This window comes from Phocoena phocoena, chromosome 15 (assembly GCF_963924675.1).
Source record: "Phocoena phocoena chromosome 15, mPhoPho1.1, whole genome shotgun sequence".
Taxonomy (NCBI): Eukaryota; Metazoa; Chordata; class Mammalia; order Artiodactyla; family Phocoenidae; genus Phocoena; species Phocoena phocoena.
Window position 1 is genome coordinate 17,502,082 of NC_089233.1, and position 21,954 is coordinate 17,524,035.

The window sequence follows — 21,954 nt, forward strand, 5'->3', positions numbered from 1 at the left end:
CTTTTACATTTCTGTCTACCCCACTGAACTGTAGGATCCAAGAGGGAAGGGACTTTGTGTCACTCAGTTTCCTCACATCCAGCACAGTGGCTGGCCCATAGTAAGTTCTCAGTAAACATCAGTGGGATGTGTTTCCCGCTCTCTCTGCTTCCTCCTTCCCTGTGTTAAGGTGGAGAAGGGGGTTGGGGAAGCCAGAACGGTGACCTCTCTCCAGCTTCCCTGAACCTGGGAGGATGGGTTGAAATCCGAATAAGAGATGGGAGGTGTCTCTGCCTAGTTCTCCATTCCAGTTTCCCAAAGCCCAGCGGATTCTGTAATATGAGCCTCAGCTGACAAGTTGGGTGTCTTCCTCCTAAGATCCTGGGGATAGAATAAGTCAGTCTCAATTCTGTTGGACTTGCAATCCAACCAGCTCTCCAGCACTCACCCAAATATATTTTCTCTGTTGGTTGCTTAGTTTTTATTTTATTTTTGGCCACCCCGCGAGGCTTGCGGGATCTTAGTTCCCCGACCAGGTATTGAACCAGGGCCATGGCAGTGAAAGCACCGAGTCTTATCCACTGGCTGCTTAGTTTTAAAATTTGATTTTCTGAGATGACCCGCAGGCTAATCAGAGCTGACAGTCGAGTCGGTGCCATGCTGTACATGAGATGGCACACCATGGTGGCTGGGAACTCTGCAATCAGACCTGGATTCAAATTCTGGCTCCCGGACTTCCCAGTTGTGTGGCCCTAAGCTAAACCTCAACCTCTCTGGGCCTGCTCCCTTATCTGTAAAGTTGGGATAATAACCTGCTCGCTAGAGCTGTGACACAGTCAGTGTACAACACCAAGCAAACTGCTTGGTCCTAACTAGTTATTTTTATTTTAAATTATTATATTTTATTACAAAGAACTCTTGAAGACAAAAGGTCCAGAGGGCTAGTTCAGGTTCTGCCACTCACTGTGTGACGTTGGCAAGTCCCTTTTCCTCTCTAGAGCAGTTTCCCTCATCTGCAAACCGTGGGTGTGGGGTGATGACTCAGGCAGCTAAAGGGATAGATTTGGGCTCAGCACAAAGGAGGCAGTTCTCACAAACATTAGGCTGCATGTGAGGTAGTGAGGTCCCCATCACCTCTGTAATGTATTACGTAGAATGCCAGAGCAGGAAGGAACCTCAAACAGCCGAGCCCTTCATTTTGCAAGCGTGGCAGTCAGGGCGGCTACTCACAGAGTGATCGCAGACAAAGGAGCTTAAGATCCCCTGCCTGCCTGTCTGAGGCCCACTCCATACACCGACCGCCCAGATGTTAAGCACGGATCACCTACAAAGAGGCTGAGCGATGGCTCAGCTCTGGGTCTGCCACTAGCTGTGTGACCTTGGCAAAGGAGCAGCTGCCAATCACAGCCCTGTCCACATCTCCACGTGCCCAAAGCTGCTCAAACACCGCTCCTCCCCCACGCCCCCAGCTATCAATCTGAGGAATTTTTCCTGGAGCAGCTGGAAGTGCTGGGGAGTTGCCCCTGGCAGCAGCCCTCCACCAATGACAGATGGGAGTTGGTGGACAAACAGCTAGCTCCCCACCTCCAGGCATGCACTGTGCCTGGCCTGCCCAAGCTCCCCCGCGGCGTGAAGCACCTGTTGCCCGCGCTGGCACTCTGTGCGATAACACCTTTTATTGCCTCCTGCCCTTCCCTGCCTCCTTTCCCCACTCTCCAAGCAGGGCTTCCTGGGATCGCCACCTATTTCAACAAACTGCAGTTGAATCCTGGTCTCGGGGAAACCCAAGAAGACAGGAAGTTACTTAACCTCTTGGGTTCGTCTCAGTACCTCTGGATGGGAGGATTCTACGAGTTAATAGAGATAAAGCACTCGCAACGGTGCCTGGCAGTATGTTTGTTTAATAAATGGGGTGGGAAGGGTGGGGAAGGAGGTAAAGAACCTTTATTTATACAAAACTCCACTCCCCCCCATTCTCCCCTCCTCAGCAAACACAAACACCAGGTGATGAAACAATTTTTGAGATGTACACAAACAATGCACATTACTCAACCTGAGGTCGGGGCCGAGGTGCAGGCGATGTGCCTGGTGTTGGCATCTCGGACGCCCTGCTCGCTGGATCAGGAGACCTGAGCCACTCCCTCTGAACCACCGATGCCAGCAACGGCATGCATGGGGGCACACGCCGGCCCCAAGGTCACCAGGCATGCTTGTTCTGGGGATCCAGTGATTAACAGGAGCCCCCAACCTTACAGCTGTGTGGGAAGCTGGCAGCAAGCCGTCACTGCTCGGTAATCACAATTCTTCGTGTCCTTGTTAACTCCACCTGACAAGCGCCCCTCCGCAGCTCAGGCGCTGCTGCCAGTGTCAACCTCCGTTAAATGAACGGGCGTCTCTGGGTAAATGACCACCCTTTCTGGACCTCAGTTTCCCAAGGCCTCCCAAGTCATTCTCCCATTGGCTTGGTTAGCTTCTAGGCTCAGCATCCGATCCAGTGAGATGGTGGCAGCTAACCCCAGGCCTGGGCAAGACAAGAGTAACAAAGCAGCTCGGTGGACAAAACACGCCTTGAGCGTGACAGTGATCGTCCACTGGGGCAGCTGTGGACCCGTGAAATGACCAACAGCTCATTCACAGGCCAAGGCGCCCGGGAACCTCCTGATCCCTGCAGGTGCCTCCACTCCCATGGGACATGGCGAGCCCGGGCCAATGGTGGGAGCCGGGGGCGGCTGGTCTCCGTAGCCCCAGTGTTGGACAACTTCACCACTTCATAGCAGGGATCCCTGAGTCTTTCGGAACCCTGCCAGCTGGGCTGCCTTCTGGAGGGAGGCATTCCGCAGTCACGGGTAAGGCCCAGTCTTCGCTTGTGACTCCAGCAAGAAGTGGGCACGCACCTAGGAAGCGTCCGTGCACGTGGGCCCTGGGGAGAGCATGGCCACCACCGTGGAGGTCTGGCTTGAGCTCTGAGCGTTGTTGGGGGCAGTTTGGAAGAACACGGGGGACTTACCCTCCTCTGAGACACCCAAGGGTGCTAGGGAGGCCGGAGAGAGGCTGGCCTCCAAAGGAGCCCCACCGAGCTGGGTGTCCAGGGCCCTCAGGGGGCTCACCGGGGGTGAGGACCCGTCCCCATGGCAGCAGCCACAGCAGGGGCTGGCCTCGATGTGGGCCTTGCCACGTTCCTCCTGGCCGTGGCATTGCTTCAGGTGGCCACACAGGTGGCAGGTGAGGGCTGAGTAGACAATGCCATTGGCCAGGTCATCCCCGAGGGGGTCTGTGGTTGGCTCCGGGGATAGCAGGGGCTTCTGGCTGTCTTGTCCCTTGACCACTGGCTCCAAACCAGGGCACTCTGGGGTGCTGCCTGGGAGGAGTGAGTCCTGAGGGCTGTAAGGGGGCTCCACGTCCAGTCCAAAGGTGAACAGGGGGACGGGGACTGGGGCAGGGGCTCTGGGGCAGCCAGGAGTGAGGCTCTGGAAGGGCTTGTAGCCCCCCTCCCCACTGCTGGGCTCAAGCCCAGATGTCCCCGGGCAGCTAGCGGTGCCAGCGAGCACGCTGGAGAAGGCCTTGTAGCCAGCCTCTCCGCAAGGGCCAAAGCCCTCCAGCCCGCTGTCCCGGGCGCCGCCCTGCTTCACGGCCTGCACAAACTCCCGGTAGCCACTGCTGGGGGCCGAGGCGGGGCCCGGGGCTGCCCTGCACTGGAGGACGCTCTGGCGCAGGATCTGCTCCCACGTTTCTGGCTCAGGCTGGAGTGCGCTGGGCGGTGCAGATTGCTGGGGGCCGGCGGGGATGCCGGGGTCCACTTCCCCCAGGTGTTCGGCCAGCTGCGGGTCTGAGTCAAGCTCTCCAGGGCCTGAGGACTGGCTCAGGAAGGTGCTGAAGCTGCGGTAAGTGGGGTTGTCTGCGATGACGCCGGGCATCTCTGGGAAAGCCAGCCTGGCTGGGCTCTGGGTTGGAGGACTTGACTCTGGGTTCAAAGGCTCCTTGTCCTCAGACGATGCCTCCTGGGGCTCCACACTTGGGGACGTGGCCCAGGGCCTCTGAACACTTGGATTTTCTAAAGGTGGAAGAAGGCAGGACTCCTCCAAGCCCTGTGGGCTAAAGCCCCTATCCTCGCCCCCGAGAAGGTCCAGGAACAGGCTCTCTGTCAGTCGGGCTGCGATGCCCTCCCTGCCCTCCTGGAAGCTGCCCCCACTGCTGTCAGGTGATGGGCAGAAGCTCCCTTTATCTTCCTCCACTTCCTCTTCTTCATTCTCCACTTGGGCCTCAAACAGCTCCACGCACCGAACAAAGCTGATGCTCTCTGGCCAGAGGATTGTCTTGTTGACCTCCATGGGGTGCCATGCTACTTTTCCAGGACACTGGAAAGGCTCGTTTCTAGCAGCCTTGGCGGAATCTTCATCCCTTTCCATGCCATGCTCCAGTAAACAGGGCAGAAGCTTGGCAAGACAAGTCTTCCAGTGTCTACAAGAGCAAAGTTCGATCAGGGTTCAGTTTCTCCACTTGAAAAGATCTCCTATTCATCCTTCAAAGCCCAGCTCAAAATCACCCTGGACTGATGTTGAGACAGGCTGGGACCCAGGACCCTTTGCTGTAGTGCTTCAATGCTTGCAAGTGGACAAACCTCACCTCCAGCAACAAAATACAAAGAAACTACATGGGACTAAAAAAAACTGGCTGCACGCGCAGTTGGGGCTTGTACAAAAGATACAGAAAGGCCAAAAGACGCAACTGCCACTTCTGAAGAGCCAGGAGCAAAACCAGGGTACTGCGCATGCCGCCTGCACTTCACACCACCAGAGGGGTGGGCAAAACACCTAAGCCACCCCTCCGGCCCAATCCCTGGACACACCCCTAACCCTCACCCCATATCAGGAACCAGCTCGCCTGCCCCCCTCGGGGAGTGGGCAAGAGAACCTGCTACTTGTTCTCCAACACCCCCCAGCCCCTCACCCACCCCGCCCCACCCCACTGCAGCAGGGGCCCCAGTAAAGCCTTGCCTGAATTTCTTGTCTGGCATCTAGTCAATTTCTCTTGACTAGGGAAGGCCGAGGACCCTGGTGGGCATCAATGTCTATCTGTTGCAAACACACTTCCAGACTTTATAATCAATAATCTATCAGTCCACCCTCGCTACTAGATTGGGAACTCCTTGAAGGCAGGGCCTGTGTCTTACTTTGGGATTTCTGGAGCCTGGCATATAATATAAACTCAATCTATTGAATAAGGAGAAGTCTTTGTCAGGGATGACGGTATTTAAAATACCTATCAGGGGTAGGATAGGGAGGGTGGGAGGGAGACGCAAGAGGGAGTGGATATGGGGATATATGTATACATATAGCTGATTCACTTTGTTATACAGCAGACACTGATACAACATTGTAAAGCAATTATATTCCAATAAAGACGTTAAAAAATAAATAAAAATAAAATACCTATCAACACCATAGCATAAGTAAGGGCCAATTAGAATGGCTGGGGAGTCCTAGGGCTGGGGCAGCATCCTGGAGTCCCCTGCTGTGCTAGGTATAAACCCTTCAGTTACTGGATTGTGGGTAGGTTCAAGGGGCCCTGAGAGAGGGGCTAAGGAGGCCAGGAAGATGGTGGCATATTCAAGGGTCCAGGATAGTGGTATCTGCCCACCAGTATGCCACTATGTCAACAGTTTAACAAGTGGTACAGCTGCCCTGCTTGTTACCCCCATCAGGCTTGCTCAGAACAGACTGGGCATCCCAAGGGGGTTCAGTATGTACCTGACCCCCAGTGAAACTCAGGGGACTCAGCCAGCAGCTGACCTACCCAGACCACCCCCTCCCCCTGCTATCTCTTGAAGTCTAGTGTCACAGGACAAGTGCTGAACAAGGAAGATAAGGCAGACTCTCAAGATGGGGCCCACCACCCCAATTCCATCCCCTTCCAAATCCACATAGGCGATGATCCAAGTTCATATACATACGGACACTTGGCTGGTTCCTGGCCTTGGGACCGCTTCCCCCACAGTGACACCTAAAACATAGAGACAGCCAGTGACACAGAGCCGAGAGGCCTGCCGGCCCAGCCTATCGTCCAGCAATGCTCGGCACGTGTTTGCCGTGAGAAGACTTTGAGTCTTGACATCACACAGGTCTGAGGTCTGATCAGGTCACTTCCCCTCTCTGAGCCTCAGTTTTCTGAGAATTAAGGAGGCTGCACTATTAAGTTGCTGTGGCTGATGGCAAAAATGGCCACAGTCTCTGAAGCTCCTCCCATCCCTGAATCTGGCGTGGCTGTGTGACTGGCTTTGACCAATAGCATGTGGTGGAAGTGATACTGTGCTAACTGGGTCAGCCTGCTGAAGGATAACAGACACATACATGGCTTAGTAACCTCCATGGCCCCAGATGTGTCAGCCACCTGCCAGACCTGCGAGTGAGGCCACTGGTACAGGCCCAGCCAAACCCAGGATCCTTCCACCCCCACTGCTGAGCAGAGCCCAACTACAGACTTGCAGAAGCAAGAGCTACATAAGTGGCTACTGTTTTAACTTTCTAAATTTTGGGATGATTTGTTACACAGCAAAATCTAACTGATACATAAACGACACTATGTGCAGGACGCTGTAATATACACTTCATGTGGATTGTCTCGGTGAATTCCAACACCAGTCCTGTTATAACCACTGCTATAACCCACACAAGAAAACTGAGGCTCAGAGAAGTTAAGCAACTTGTTAAGTCTAACCTGCAGGTTAGTGGCAGAGCCAGGGTTCAAAGCCAGTACCACTGGACTCCAGAGCCTGCTACAGGGTCCCTGGAGAATTGAGGACACTCAGACCTTCTGTTCTAGACGGGACCTGTATCCCCGCCTCCCCCTGTCCTAGAGAACCCTGATGGCACTAAGGCAAACCCCACCTGGCCATCGCATTGGGGAAGCTGACCCCATCCATAGCTCAGGGGTGGCCACCTGGTTGGTCTCAAGTATTCCCACTCCTTACAAGTGAGTGGTTTAGGAAAGAGGCTGTGATGTAATTCAAGCCAATGAGAACGGAGAGATTTGCTAGTGTTTTGGGGGGGCAGTTTCCTGCTCCTAAGAGGAATATACAGAAAGCCTGTCCCCTTCTCCCTCTCCTTTTGGCCTCCTGCTCTGGTACAGGTACCTTGCCAAGAGATGACATGCCGATGACCTCAGGGATCATCTCCTCCCAAGGGAGGGAAAAAACCAACCCCAGAGGAACCCCTGTCTCCCACCCAGGCTGAAAGAACAGTCATGGAAGCCAAAGGGAAGGGAGTGAAAGCCTCTAGCTGCTGACTCAACCTACCCTGAAACCTTCCTGACTTCCCATGTGCAACCTCAAAAGCCAAGAAATATCCTGAACATCCCAGACATCTTGAGTCGTATTTCCCTGTACACGCAGTGCACAGCATCCTTACCAACCCCCTCTCCTACCTGAGAATCCTGGATGACAACAGCCACGAGGGGGCTGTGGGCTGGGTTGGGAATTTGGTCCCACCATTCTTTCTTAATCCTGAAAAAGAAAAGGACAAGATGTTGGTCCCTGTATCACTAACAGGTTGACATTCCTCCCATAAAAATTATCATAGTCACCAAGACTTATCAGGGGTCAGAGATCATGTCGATAGGTTTTTTGGCTGTCTCACCCTCACTCCGTGAAACAGATTCTACTGCTAACCCCACTCTACCGATGAGAAGACTGAGGCCCAGGGAGGTGAAGTGACAGCTAAGAGCCGGGTTTGGGCTCCAGCATCCTGCTACCCAGAGTGGAGTTCCTAATGTGGCCGCCTCTGCTCCAGAGGGAACAAGTTCCAGGGAATCAGGAGACACTCAAGCTGCAGAGAGAATTCTGGGTTTCCCCTTCAACAACCTTTACTCTGGAGCAGCTGAGGATAAGGTGCTGGGGAGAGGCCTGGGATGGCCTGAGAGGCTGAGGTATTCCTTCTCCCTTCCTGGGTCAGCCTGGAGCCACGGAGCGTCAGTGCTGGGAGGGAAGGTCCTCAGACACCCCCTGGATTAGCCTCCACCCACTCCACTCAGTCAGTTAACACACATTTATTGAGTACCTACTCACTGTGCCAGGCCTCGGGGACACACAGTGAACAAGACAGGCAAAAACCCTGCAGACATGATTATGTGACACCATTCATTCCTGGCGATAAGTGCCAGGGATAAAAATAAAGAAGATAGGGACTAGAGAGGAATAGTGTGATCCAGGAAGGCCTCCCTGAGGAGGTGACTTCTGAGAGGCAACTGTAGGTGGAGGAGGAGTCAGTCTCGGTGATGCCTGGAAAAAGGGCTTTCCAGGCAGAGAGCACAGCAAGTGCAAAGGCTCCAAGGGAAGATCTTGCTTGGGGCATTCAAAGAACAGCAAGGTTGGAGCACTGGAACACAGTGAGTAGGGGTAGGGAAGACAGATGATGGGGAAACTGAGGCTCAGAGAAGGAGAAAGACCAGCCCAGGGGGCTCAGAGGCATCAGCAACAGACGTGGAGAGGGGACCTTGCATTCCCTGCACACCTACTGTGTGCCCGGCAGAGTGCAGACACTTGCTCACATCAATCCTCAACCATCGCTATCCTTAAGTGGTCAACCGGGGCCCGCTCGTCCCATTTCAGAGGTGGGAGGACTGAGGCTCTGAGACTCCATGATTCCAAGGGCTCAAGCTCACTGGAAACAAGGTTCCTTCTGCCCCCCTACACCGAGTGATCGGGGAGTCCCTTAGGACTCTTGGGACTGATGAAATAGGGACCCAAGGCTGAACAGAGGTTCAGAAACTTGGTCACACAGCTACGAAGCACAAAGGCCAGGATCTGAACCCAGGTCTGACTCTGCAGGACAGTCATCTAGAATTCCTCTGTCTATTGCCACGTGCCTTCAAGTGTCTGGGCCATACCTTGGGCGTGATCCATCTCACTTCTGCCAAAGGAAGGCCCTGCCCCCAGCTCCTGCCCTGGACAGCTCCTTTCCCCTAGTCAGGTCTCAGCTCAAACACCTCGTCAGAGGGGCCCACACTGGCCTCCCCATCCAAAACAGCCCCTGGAGCATTTCACCCCCTTGCCCTGGCATATCTCCTTCAGCGCAAGGATCACTATGGAAAACAGCCATGGTTACTGGGTGGCCTGGCATCTTGTGCCTCCCCAAGGACACAGGGTCCCTGTCGGTCTCAGTGCCTCGCACATAGTAGCTGCTCAATAAATATCTATCGTTGAATGAGAAAGGGCTGCAAGCTGACAGATCAGAGGGGAAATTCCCACCCACTCCACACCACAGGGGGCTGGCTTGGCAGCCTCCTGCACAGCTCGGGACTCACTTGATGATGCTGACATAGCAGGACAGGCAGACAGCCAGGATGACGACGCAGGAGATGCTGACGCCCAGTGGGAGGCGCTGCTCCAAGGTCGCCTCGTAGTCTGGAAGTGGAGGGAAGCTGTGAGCTTGCATCGCGCTGCGTCCAGCCTGGTCTCCATTTCCCAGAGCAGGAGACCGAGGCCTCGTGAAAGCATCCTCCAAGACTCTGCGTGAGCTGGCCGCTGCATCCCCTCCTACTCCCCTCTCTTGCACATTGAGCCCTCGCCACATCGGCCTCCTTGCTGTCCCGTTCCTCCAAAGCTCGGGGCCACCTCAGGATCTTGAACGTGCTGCTTTCTCTTTTTTGAAATAAGTGAGGTCAAGGGCAGAGACTCTGGAGCTGGACGGCCCCAGTTCGAAGCCTGACTCTGTCATATACTAGCTGGCGACCCAGGACAAGCCCCTCACTCACTCTGTACCTTGGTTTCCTCTCTGTGCAACGGGGTTAATAACTACTTGACTCATAGGGTTGTTCTGAGGATTGTACGATTTAATATACACTTGAAGCCGTGCCTGCATGTCCATTCACACAGCTGGCCCCCTCTCCTTGCTTTATTTCTTTCCCAGAATTATTGTCCTCGGGATCTAGATCTCATTTATATTTTTATTTACTTGTTTATTTTCTGTCTCCCCCTCTAGAATGTCAGTTCCACAAGAACAGGGATTTCTGCCTATTTTGTTCACCACTAGGCCAGCACGTAGTAGGAGCTCAAGAAATATCTGTGGAAATAATGAGTGTCCAGCACATGGTATCTGTCCCATACAAGTTATTTCCGTTCCCTTCTGCAGGTTAAAGGAAGAATCAAATCAATTTGACAAAACTTTCCCAAGCACTTACTGTGTGCTTGGCACCATACTGGGCAATGGAGATATAGACACAGAGCAGATACTACCCATAGAGCTCACAGCCCGGAGTGGGAGACAGGTGGTCAAGAGGTATCCATGGAACAGGATAGGCGATGCTGAGAGGGGCGTGGGTGGGTTGGGTTGGGGTACCTGCCACTCACCACTGTGCCCAGCACTTTGAAGAATCCTTCCTTCATTGAATGTTCTCAACAGCCCTTCCTTCTCCCCATTGTACGGATGATGCCCGAGGCAGCCTCCACCATGCAACAGCTATCTCCCCTTCTTCTTTGCTAGGCTGCAATGTGCCCACCCTGAGGTTGGGGCCAATCGTGGGCCAAAACTAGTCCCCTTTTCAGACATTTCAGTTCCCAGCCTCCCTTGCAGTTGGGAGAGGCCACGTGACAGTCCTGAACAATGCAAGGCAAGGGAAAGGCCACCAGGACTGGAAATGTTTTTGTTTCATGATAAGAGATGCACGGGATGCACTCCTTGTGGCAGCCTTCCATTTGCTTTGGGTCTTGGGCATGAGGGTGTGTGCGGCAGACAACTTGGGGCCATGAGGTGACAAGGGCAAAGATAAAATGCTACCATGCTAGGGATGGCAGAGGGAAAGAAAAGACTCTGGGGTGATGTAACTGAGCGGCTGTATGAACCAGGAAGGTCCACTGGCAAGACTTCATTTTAGGGGAATTCCCTGGCAGCGGTCCAGTGATTAGGACTCTGCACTTCCACTGCAGGGGGCATGGGTTCGATCCCTGGTGGGGGAATTAAGATCCCACATGCTGCGCGGCCAAAAATAAATAAAATAAAGACTCCATTTTATGTAAGATAATTCAATACGCTTTTGCAAAAGTGTGATAAAGTCACAAAGAGTTGTTTGGAGGATGCAGCTACCAGGTGAGGGACTACATTTCCCAGAATCCCTTACAGCTATGTGTGGCCATGTGACCAGCTCCACCAATAGAGCTTGAGAGGAAGGGATGTGTGTCACTTCTGGGCTAAGACTTTTAAGAAGCAGGTGTGGTCTCCCCGCTCTCATTCCCTTTCTGCTGGCTGGATGCAGATGATGGCAGGTCCACAGAGCAGGGATTCTTAACTTGGGGTCCACAGACCTCCAACATGGTTGCCGTTAGGATTCAGGGGTCTGGGAACTTGGATGGGAAAGAAATGATATCTTTGTTTTCACGAACTTCTGAAACCTGGCATTTCCTCCCATTAGGAATAGAGGGAGCAAACCACAGCAATAGCAGCATCAGTTACTTAGCCCCCATCAGAAGTCACAGCTATTCTCAAATCACCTGACAGCTGCAGTAGCAGGAAATGCCATTTATGTTCATCTACTTTGAAATTACAGTATTTATGACAACTACCACTAGATCCTGTTTTTAATGTGTTATTAAAGAAGCATGTATTCCTAGATAACAAATATATTTTAAAATCCCTTTATAATCGCATTTCAATAAAATTAGGTTTCCCTTAAAGGCCTATGTATTTTATTTTATTTTATTTTTATTTTTATTTTTTTTAACGGTACGCGGGCTTCTCACTGTTGTGGCCTCTCCCGTTGCGGAGCACAGGCTCCGGACGCGCAGGCTCAGAGGCCATGGCTCACGGGCCCAGCCGCTGCGCGGCATGTGGGATCTTCCCGGGCCGGGGCATGAACCCGTGTCCCCTGCATCGGCAGGCGGACTCTCAACCACTGCGCCACCAGGGGAGCCCTGTATTTTATTTTATACGTTTAAAAATATTATTCTGGCTTGTGGTTGCCAAGGGGGGAAGGTGGGGAGGAGGGATGAATTGGGAGGTTGGGACTGGCACATACACACTGCTATATACAAAATAGATAATCAACAAGGACCTACTGTACAGCACAGGGAACTCTACTCAATACTCTGTAATAACCTACGTGGGAAAAGAATCTGAAAAAGAATAGATATATGAATATGTATAACTGTATCACTTTGCTGTACACCTGAAACTAACATAACGTTGTGAATCAACTGTACTCTAAAATAAAATTAAAAATTAAAAAGAATAAAAATATTATTCTGAGATGAGGTCCACAGGCTTCACCAGACTGCCAAAGGGGTCCATGATACAGAAAGGCTGAGAATCTCTGTCCTAGAGAATGACGGAGCCACAGGGAGGAAAACCACCTACCAATCAGCAAAGTTCGTGTTGAATTGTTATGTGAGCAAGAAACATATTTCTACCGTGCTAAGCCGCAGAACTTGTGGGCTTTACTGTAACCTACCCTACCCTGACCAGTACACCACATCAGCTGGTAATTCTGTCACTGCAGTTAGAGCATCCTGTGATACGGAAACCAGACGTTTGGCTTGGGGAAGTCTCTGGCCACAGAATGAAAGTGGGGAACAGAGATGCTGACTGCTGGGAATTCCCTGGTGGCCTCGTGGTTAGGATTCCGGGCTTTCATCGCCGTGGCCCAGGTTCAATCCCTGGTTCCGTTTTCAGGGAACTGAGATCCTGCAAGCCACACGGCGCGGCCGACTGCTCAGGACTCCCTGCAGGATACTCACAGTTAAGCCACTTGGCGCTGGGGCTCCACTCACTCCAGGTGCTGTTGTAGCTCTGAGCCCAGGCCTTCACCTGTGCGCTGTAGGAAGCTCCAGACTTTAGGGTGCTGGCTGCAAAGCGGAGGGTGGGCCCCTTGTAGGTCACGTTATAAATTCTGAACTGGTAGAGGAAAGGGAGCCATTAGTGCACCAAGTCTGGGGGAGGGGAGTACCAGCTCCCACCCGGGCTGCTGTCCTTAGCTGACCCCACAATGTTTAAGAGCCACCAGCCTGGGTATTTGGTTATTCCTCCAATTTCAGGCCCTTGTTTGTCACTTCCACAACTGTGACCAGAATCGAGCAGGATGGGTCAGGGAATCAGTCCTTACCCTGACCCTCACTCCCACCCTGATCAGCCATTTTGACGTTACTGGGGCAAGTCAATGAACCTTTCTGAGTTTTAGTTTCCTCATCTGTAAAATGCAGGTAAGAGTTCCTGCCGCCACTTTCTGGCTGTGTGACCTTAGATAAGTGACATAATTTCTCTGGACCTTGATGTCTTCTGCAACATGGCGATAATAAAAGTGCCTACCTCCCAGGGTTCCTGTGAGGATTAAGTGGGTTAACACAGGTAAGCACTTTGGACAGGGCCAGGCATGCGGGGAGCACGAGAGCGATCTTTCTGGGGCACAGACAGGGTCACCGCGTCCCCCTCTCTCCTTCAAGGGCTCTCTAGAGGCTCCACAGTCAAGCCCAAACACAACGGCCCATCGTCTCAGTCCCGCCCAACCTAGCCCCAACTGGGAAGGAAGGTTCAAGATCTGTTGTTAAGTGAAAAAGGTAACATGAAGATTAGTATGTGTTGTCTGTTGCCTTTCATGTTCAAAACATAGAGGGAGAAGGCATAGTGATGGTGGCAGACAGACTCATATGGCCCCGTGACCCCACCTTGTATCACGCCCTTGTGTAATCCCCTCTCCTTGCCTAAAGGGGCAGGGGGACCTAAGACTTGTTCCTAACCAACAGAATATGGTGAAGGTGATGGATACATAGGGACTACGTGGGTGTGATTCCATTATGCAAGGCTGGAACTCCAACTTGTTAGGAGACTCTCTCCCCCTTGCTGGCTTTGAAAAGGCCACAAGGGAAGGAACTGCGGGCGGCCTCCCAACAAAGGTCAGCAAGAACCCGACGCTCTCAGTTCAAAGCCCACAAGAAACTGGATGCTGCCAACATCACAGGAGCTTGGAAGCAATCCCCTGGCCAACCCCCTGTGTGTGCGGCCTTGTGAGACCCTAAGCAGAGGACCCAGCTGAGCCGTGCCCAGACTCCAGACCCCCAGAAACTCTGGGGCAATAAATATGTGCTGTTTAAAGCAGTTCTGTTTGCAGTAATATTTTCATGTAATAATAAAAACTTCACGGTGATGAAGGAACACACACACATTTGCTCGTACAGGCATAAACTCTCTCTAGAAGGACACACACGCCTCCACACCCTCTGCCTGCTCTAGCCTGGCCTTCCCCTCCTGGCAAGAGACGGGGAGCAGTGGTCAACCTCTGGGAGAGGTACTGGAGATTGGGGTTAGGAGAGAAACATAGTTCCTTTCTAAGTCCTTCGGTAGCCTTTGAATTTTTTACTCCATGTGAATATTACTTTTATTTTTAAGACTTTAAAAAAATTAAAAAATGAAGTAAAGTTTGGGTTCAGGATGGATTCTGACAGCACGACAGTGGCCTGAATCCTCTGCCTGGGCTTCTCCCCCTGTGGAGGGTCCATCCCTTCGCGGCCCCCCCTCCAATCCCCCACAGCCCCTTCTCAGCTCCTGGCAACACTGCTCCTGCTGGCAGGTTGGAAGCACCTGGGGGCAACGGTCTGGTGTAAAGGGAGCCGAGGGGAGGTGTGCACAGCAAGGAAGCAAAGTCCTAACAGCTTGCTGGAGAAACTGGAGGGCAGCTGGAACTTTCCAGGGAAGCTGGGGACAGGGTGGGAGTGACAGGAGACCAGGGCAGGGAGAGAAGGACACTCTTACTGCCGGTGTTCCTTTCTTTCTAAATCGCAGTAAACAGGAAGCAGCAGCTGGATCTGGTTCACTGAAGGAATCACACACCTTAGAGAGGAGTAGGGAATTGGGAAATGGTTTACTAAGAAACAAAAAAGAAATTGAGCTTCCGAGGAACTACCTGTGGTTGGTGTGTTTTTTAACAAAAAAGGCCAGGTGTTCGGGAGACCATTCTGAGAGAAAGATCCGGAAGAAGAGAACAGCACAGGTCCCTCAGTCCAAATCCTGGCTTCAAATCCCAGCTTGGCCATTTCCAGCTGTGGGACACTGGGTGAGTCATTCCACCTCTCCAAACCTCAGTGTCCTGGTCACTAAAATGGATAGACAAACACCTTCCCACCTGCAGGGCTTTCCCAGTCATTAGTGATAATACACATTGAGCCTGGCACATAGTAAGCACCCGCGACATTATCATGAACATGGCATTCATGGCCCTCAGTAAGCTTGTGGCCTCATTTTCTGCCTTTTCACTGTACACACTCCCACAGCCCGATAATCCTCAGATACGCCATGAATTTTCATGCCTCCAAGCCTTGGCTCATGTAGTTCCCTCTGCCTGGCCTACCATTCCCTAGCTAGAGAACTCCTATACATCCTTCACTGCCCAAGCCAAAACTCTAACTCCATTATAGAACCTTGTCCAGAAATCATCCAGGACAATGAGCATCTCCACCTCCCAAATTCCACAGCGAGTTTCTAATATTTTTAGAAGTGATCCCACCAGTCTGAGCCACAGGTGGTACCTGCAAGACTGTAGCAAACACAGCTGGGCACCCACCCAGCATCTACACAATTGGGGTCAGGTACCGAAAGCTCAGGGCAGGTAAGCCTCGGTCTCCAGTTCCAGGGTTAATTCTCATTGGTCTAAACCAATCACGGCTATTTCATTCCCTGGCCTGTGACTGGTTAGAGAGGAGCATGTGACTATCTCTGGCCAATGACTAATGAGGAGAATTCTTCGGGCCTGGTTCTGTCCCTGGAAAGGGAGAGACAGGGGAAGGGTGTCTCAGTAGATTATGCCCCACCAGCAAGAGAAGCTGGACCTGGAATTCTGAGGCCTGAGGCAGCCCCGAGCACCTACATGACCATTAAGCCATAGCCCAGGCACAATTCTGTCCGCTGGCTGGAGTCTGGTGCTGGGTCCTGAACCCAGCTGTGTTTCAGCCAGCCCAGTCTCTGTTTCCTCTTCTGCAGAACTTCCTTTGGGGAGCCACCCCTCCTTCATTTTCAGCCCATCTGGTTTGGGTGAGGCTGACCTGACCTGCTCCAGAGGTGGGCATGTGACTCAGCCCTGGCCAGTGAGAACACTGCACCAGCACCCCGTCTCCTGCCCACAGCCTGCGACAGGTTCAGAGAGTGGCATGTGATCCCAGGCAGGTAACTGATCATTGGCCCCAGGACTTTTACTGGGACTATCTGGAGAGAACTTTTCCCACTGCGGTTTTAAGATGCAGGCCTGGACCTGCTAGTAGACATATTGGCAGCTACATGAGGGAAGAGCCTGCCTAAAAGTGAAGCCAACATAGAATAAAGCAGGAACAAAGGATGGAGATTCCTGGAACCTGGATCCAGCCATGATAAGCAAATAATTGATATTCCTTTGGACCCTATAGGTTGTACCCTTCTCTCCCCTCCAGCCTATGCCCTGAACGAAGCCTGCACAGGCCCAGGAACGGGAAGGGGATTTACTGACAAAACTGACCCTGCGTCTTTCCTCAGTGTCTGTGCCAACCACCTCTCCTCGACTGCTCTGAGAGCCTGGCTGCCCCACTCCTGCTTCTACCCCACATCCTGGCCCAGTGCCAAGGAGGAAAACCACACCTGAGAGATGTAAATCAACACCTGCCACCGCCCCCCCCCCCCCAACCCCGGCTTGGCCAGGAAGAGAAGAAGCAGGGACGGAAGCTGATGTGATAGCTCAAGATGTCAGGGGCCTGCTCCCCGGCAGCCGAAGCCAGGCCAGCCTGGGTCCCGGGACACGAGGGCATGGCTCCCAGCAGACCCTCAACAGTTACAGGCCTGGGCGCGGGAGGGAGAGTCAGATGGGATTTCCAAGGCCAGTGGCACTCAGGAGAAAAGGAGGATGACGTTTATGACAGGGGAGCCTGTCTGTGTCATATATTGCCTGCTCTCCACAGCCCTATGGGATGGGTACTCTTGTTATCGCCATGTTACAGATGGGGAAACTGAGGCACAAAGAGGTTCAGCAAAAACCTCAAGGTCATGCAGCAAGTGGCAGGGCAGGTACTGGAACCCAGCTCTGTAGGACTCTGGGGCCCCTGGTATTCACATGTCATCCCTGCAATGGGAATATCTGAGGGGAAAACATGGGTGGCTGCAAATGGCCTCCACCCCCAGTTGCACCTAAAATAGAGGCAGGCCAAGCCACCCACTGTGTAGCCCCTGTGATTATTTACTTCATCGTTTCCTACAAATCAGCTCTCCCTATTTAAAAAATGTCAATACATTCGTTTTTTTAAAAAGGAACTTCATAAAAAAAATAATAGAATAGAATAAGATAAAATAAAATGGAACCTCACTGCCACTGCTATGACTGGAAAGCAAGTACGAAATGCCGTGAGCATCTCATAAAGTAAATGCCATCAAAACCACGTAACGGCATGAAATTTCGGCTGAACTTGTTTTCTGGGGGAAGGCTCTGAGCCTGCAGCCTCTTCTCTCTGTTAAAGAGAAGAATTAGTAAATCAATCAGCTCAGCTGAGATGCCTCCCTTGACAGTCAGGGTCGGGCAGGAGCGCGGGCGTGGAGTGACCGTCTCACCCTGGGATTCGCTCATTTAAGTGTGTTTGGAGGTATCACCTAAAATCCCAAGTGTCCCGCCCCCTGGGAAACAAATGTGGTCCAGAGTCCTTCTTTATAGATGAGGAACAGTGCCCGGTAATAAACTCCCCTGTCTGCACGCTGGGAATCAGGGGCCTAGAGCGGTGGAGGGCCTGGTCCTGGCATAGAGCCAGAGGAGAAGCTGGGGGTCCAGATCCCCAGGGTTTGCTGTCCAATCGCGGGTCACTTTCCCCATCTCCCACCCCAGAGCCTGAGTCTTGACCCGTCTGAGTCTCAAGAGGTCACAGAGAGACCCCACAGGGCGCCCACTCACATCCGTGGGGTCGTTCTCATTTGAGATGTTGACCAGGTAGGTGAGCTCGGAGTATAGGTGATTCTCAGGAGGGTACGGGTTGTTCCACGTCAGCAGCCACGTGCGGGAGATGTTGGCGTGAACAGTGAGGTTTCTGGGCGCCAGGGGTTTCACTGCAGAGAAGTGGTGCCTGGTGAGGGGCTGGGCTGGGCGTCAGGAGGAGGCCCGGCCCGGCCTGCAGACCATTTAGATTTTCACCACCTCCGTAATACGTTGATGGGATACCACACAGATTTCGTCGTAGTGGAGAATTAAAACCCTGATACCAATTCTCATGTCGCTAAAATCCACTTTAGCGGTTGTTAACTACATTTCCACAGTGAGTGCAAAATGCATAAGCAAAGTAACCCAAACTTTGGCCTTTCTACCTTTATCCTTCGCTCTATTGGCCATCTCTGTGCTCTGTATTATTATCTACTAAGTAATTTTCTTTATTTTGATTCATGTGTTTTAAAACTTAGTCTCTTTTAAAGCAATCATATCCATGAGATCACAGGTATATAATGAGCATTAAAATCAACACACACATAAAAATTCTTTCAATTCATGGATTCGTTCCTGGGTCAATTTAAATCACCCCCCCCATACACCCTCCAACTCCGGGTATGAGTAAGCCCTTCCGGAATTGCTGATGGAGTGGTGACTACTGTGAGCTCTGTGAGAATACTGCCTCTGCTGCTGAGGAGCTGTGTGACCTGAGGGCAGGTTGCTTGCCTTCTCTGAACTATGTACGGTTTTTTACAATTGCAAAATAGGGATAATAACTGTCTTTTGGAAACTGAGGCTCAGAGAGGTAACAAGACTTGCCCAAGATCATACAGCAATAAGTAGTGTTTTAAACTCCTATCACTACATCCCAGCAAGCTCTTGGGGAATTCCTGCGAGAACTCTGGGTACCAGGATAAGGTCAGCCTCCCATGGTCTAGACTGTCTGAAGAAGCAGCAGCTGAACAGTTGACAGAGGGTGAGAGCTGTGGGAACAGCTGCAGCCCCGCCCTGCTCACCATGCTCACTGGGCTTGAAGGAGCTCTTCCACAGCAGCTGCTCCCCAGCCCACAGGTCCAGCTGGTAGGTGTCCACACTGACCACGTTATCCATATGCATATGGCACACGCACACCGCGCCAGCTCTGTTCTCGGGGACACACGTGTGGTTTCTGCAGACACAGATGTTACATTAGGCTGGTCATGTGACCCACGGGCATCCCAGGATACACCTCAAGGAACCACAGGCCCTTCCAGCTTCCTGGTCACCCTGCCTCAAGGACCAGATCTGGGAACTTGAGAGCAGAGTGGCCAGGATGCAATGGGGACAGGGGCCTGGGACCACCTCCCTGCTGGTCACAGCCCCTCACCACACCCACCATGGACTCTTATCCGCCCCTGACCCCAGCCTTGGACCCTGAAAGCCAGCAAAAGGGAAGAACCCACAGCATGAAAGAATTTGTAACAACGTATGTGTCTGTTCCAGCACCCCTCTGGTAGCACAGTTTAGCCCAGTACAGCGGACTGTGGCTTGGCAGGCACATACCCTGTGCCCCACAGCCTAATCCTAACGTGTCACCCAAAACAGCCAACCCCATGTCTCATGGACTAGGCCAGGGGTCAGCAAACGTCTTCTGTAATGGGCCAGATGGTAAATATTTGGGGCTTTGAGGGCCATACTCTTGCTGTTCCAACTACACAACTCTGCTGATACAGCACAAAAAAGCCCCAGCCATAGACAATATGTAAACAAATGGGCATGGCTGTGTGTCAATAAAACTTTATTTACAAAAACAGGTGGTAGGCCAGATGTGGCCCATGGGCCATAGTTTGCAGATCCCTGGTCTAGGCCAATGTATCACATACAGAAGCACAGCTGGTCCACCTTAGTATATCGTGGAATAACAGCTCTGTCAGTGTAGCCCACATCAGGTGTGCTGTATATCCCAATGTGCTCCATAACTGTGTGCCTTGTGTACTGGATCATGTCCTGGAGCACCACCTATACCAGTGATTACCCCTATGTACCATGGATTATCCCAGTGAACCACCTGGAAAAACATATCCCAAGTTCCATGGTCCACCAACCATTGCTGTGAACTCCACTGCTAACACTGCACCCCCAAACAATGGCCTAGCCCAGAGGTTCTCAAAGTGTGGTCTGGGATTCCACTGGGTCAAACTGGTTTCATAGTAATACTCCAACATTAGTTGCCATTTCCACTCTCCTTCTCTCACAAGTGTACCGTGGACTTTTCCAGAGGGTACACGATGTGTGATGATGCCGTAGCTCCACCAGCCTGTTGAATGTGAACTTGTGGGCTGTTGTGATTTAAAATTTCTGTTTTAATTTCCAATAGGGGAAATATTGATAGATGTGAGCTACCCAGACTAAAGCTTTGGGGGTCCTCACTAATTCTTTTCTTTCTTTCTTTCTTTCTTTGGTTGCACCGGGTCTTAGTTGCAGCATGCAGGATCTTTAGTTGCACCATGCGAACTCTTAGTTGCGGCATGTGGGATCTGGTTCCCTGACCAGGGATAGAACCTGGGCCCCCTGCACTGGGAGTATGGACTCTTAGCCACTGGACCACCTAGAAAGTCCCTTAATCCTTAAGTACACAAGAGAGTCCTGAGATGAAAAAGCTTGAGAACTGCTGGTCTAGTCCAGGATTCCACCACATCCACATGCCACGTGCCTCGGTGACACTGAGCTTGGAGCACCGTGACGCACTCGCTGTGTCTTACACACGCTGCACCCCAGGGCACCTCACCTCTACCACGCCCAGTAAGCCCCCGTGAACCGCATTTAGCACACGCACTCCGGGGTACCACGTGGGCCAGGCGAATTCCGAGGCAAACCTTCCCCAACTCCCAGTTCCAGCCCAGGCTTACTCAAAGTAGAAGAATTTCAGCTGGTAGAACAGGCGGAGCTCAGCTCTGCAGTTGGTGGGCCAGGCCATCTCCCACTCACAGGTGGAGATGTTGACGTAGTCGGAGAAGCAGGTGGGTCCCTGCAGGACCCTCACACTCTCTGGGGAGACACAGGAGACCTCTGAGCAGCTGGAGCCTGACGACCAAGAGGGATGAGTCGGAAACCAGCCCACAGACCAAGGGGCCCATCACAAAACAACAAAACCACTGTCCGAGGCACGGTCCTCACAATGCAGGGGTCAGGAATGGGGCTCTGTGAGCTTCCCAGCTGGCACTGGGGTGATGCCTGCAGCTGAAGAAATACCCTTGGGTACGGGGTCCATCGGCGGAGACAGACCAAATGCACCTTTATGGTATGCAAATGCAACTACCTGCCCTTGGCCGAATTAAAGGAAAAATATGTCAGTCTAAGGGTAGCTGTCCCACCATCACAGGCATCTATCCCACGGCGCGAGCCTGGCGCAGAAACAATCAATACTGTAAAGGTTTGCTGAATGAAGGAAGGAATGAATGAATGAGAGATGGTGACTTACCACAGCCTGCCGCCCACACCAGGATCAGACAGCCCACCGAAAACGTGAGCCCAGAGCGAAGCCACCCCATTGGGAGATCCTACAGCGCCTGCTGGGAGCAAGTGAGCCCGTTAGCGCTGATTCATGATTCCCACGGTCCCCATCATCCCGAGCCCAGCTTTCAGAGCTCGCCTCCAGATACAGCCCTCCCCCTCCGCCGCATGCCCCCTCCGCCCGGCCCCGCCTCCCTCTCCACCGGGCCTGCACCTGCCCCCCTGCACACCTTTACTTCCTGCTGCTCTTCAAATTCACTCTCACCCCCATGCCTTTCCTCTCCCTGTCCTCATTGATACTCTCTCAGTCTCTGTCTCTGTCTTCTCTCTCATTTGTTCATTCTATTCATCCATCTATTCATAATGAATAAATGGCCCCTTAATACTCCAGTGTTTATTGAGAAAAACAAGGACAGCCGCCGACATAGCTACAACACAACCATCCAAACCAGGAAATTAACACAGATGCGTTACTGCCAGCTAATGCACAGACCCTGTTTCCCTTTTGCTAATTGCCACAGCAACGCTCTTTATAAGTCCAGGATCTGGTCCAGAATCATGCGTTGCAGCTGACGATCATGC

At 52.3% G+C, this 21,954-nt stretch overlaps 1 protein-coding gene across 2 annotated transcripts; it reads right to left on the bottom strand.

Moving 5' to 3' along the window:
- Positions 1-2,873: 2,873 nt before the first annotated feature.
- IL4R (interleukin 4 receptor) lies at positions 2,874-21,410 on the bottom strand. 2 transcript variants are annotated; one of them, XM_065892679.1, is made up of 9 exons: positions 21,341-21,410; positions 20,769-20,928; positions 18,897-19,048; positions 17,854-18,005; positions 12,701-12,857; positions 9,277-9,376; positions 7,399-7,477; positions 5,930-5,979; positions 2,874-4,437 (listed from the first exon to the last, which is right to left on the bottom strand). In XM_065892679.1, exons 1-9 carry the CDS (start codon positions 21,408-21,410, stop codon positions 2,874-2,876), a joined length of 2,484 nt encoding a protein of 827 aa, XP_065748751.1. The 2 variants fall into 2 exon arrangements, with proteins under 2 accessions (XP_065748751.1, XP_065748752.1); XM_065892680.1 differs by having other exon boundaries at positions 20,769-20,903; positions 21,337-21,410.
- Between the last annotated feature and the right edge of the window lie 544 nt (positions 21,411-21,954).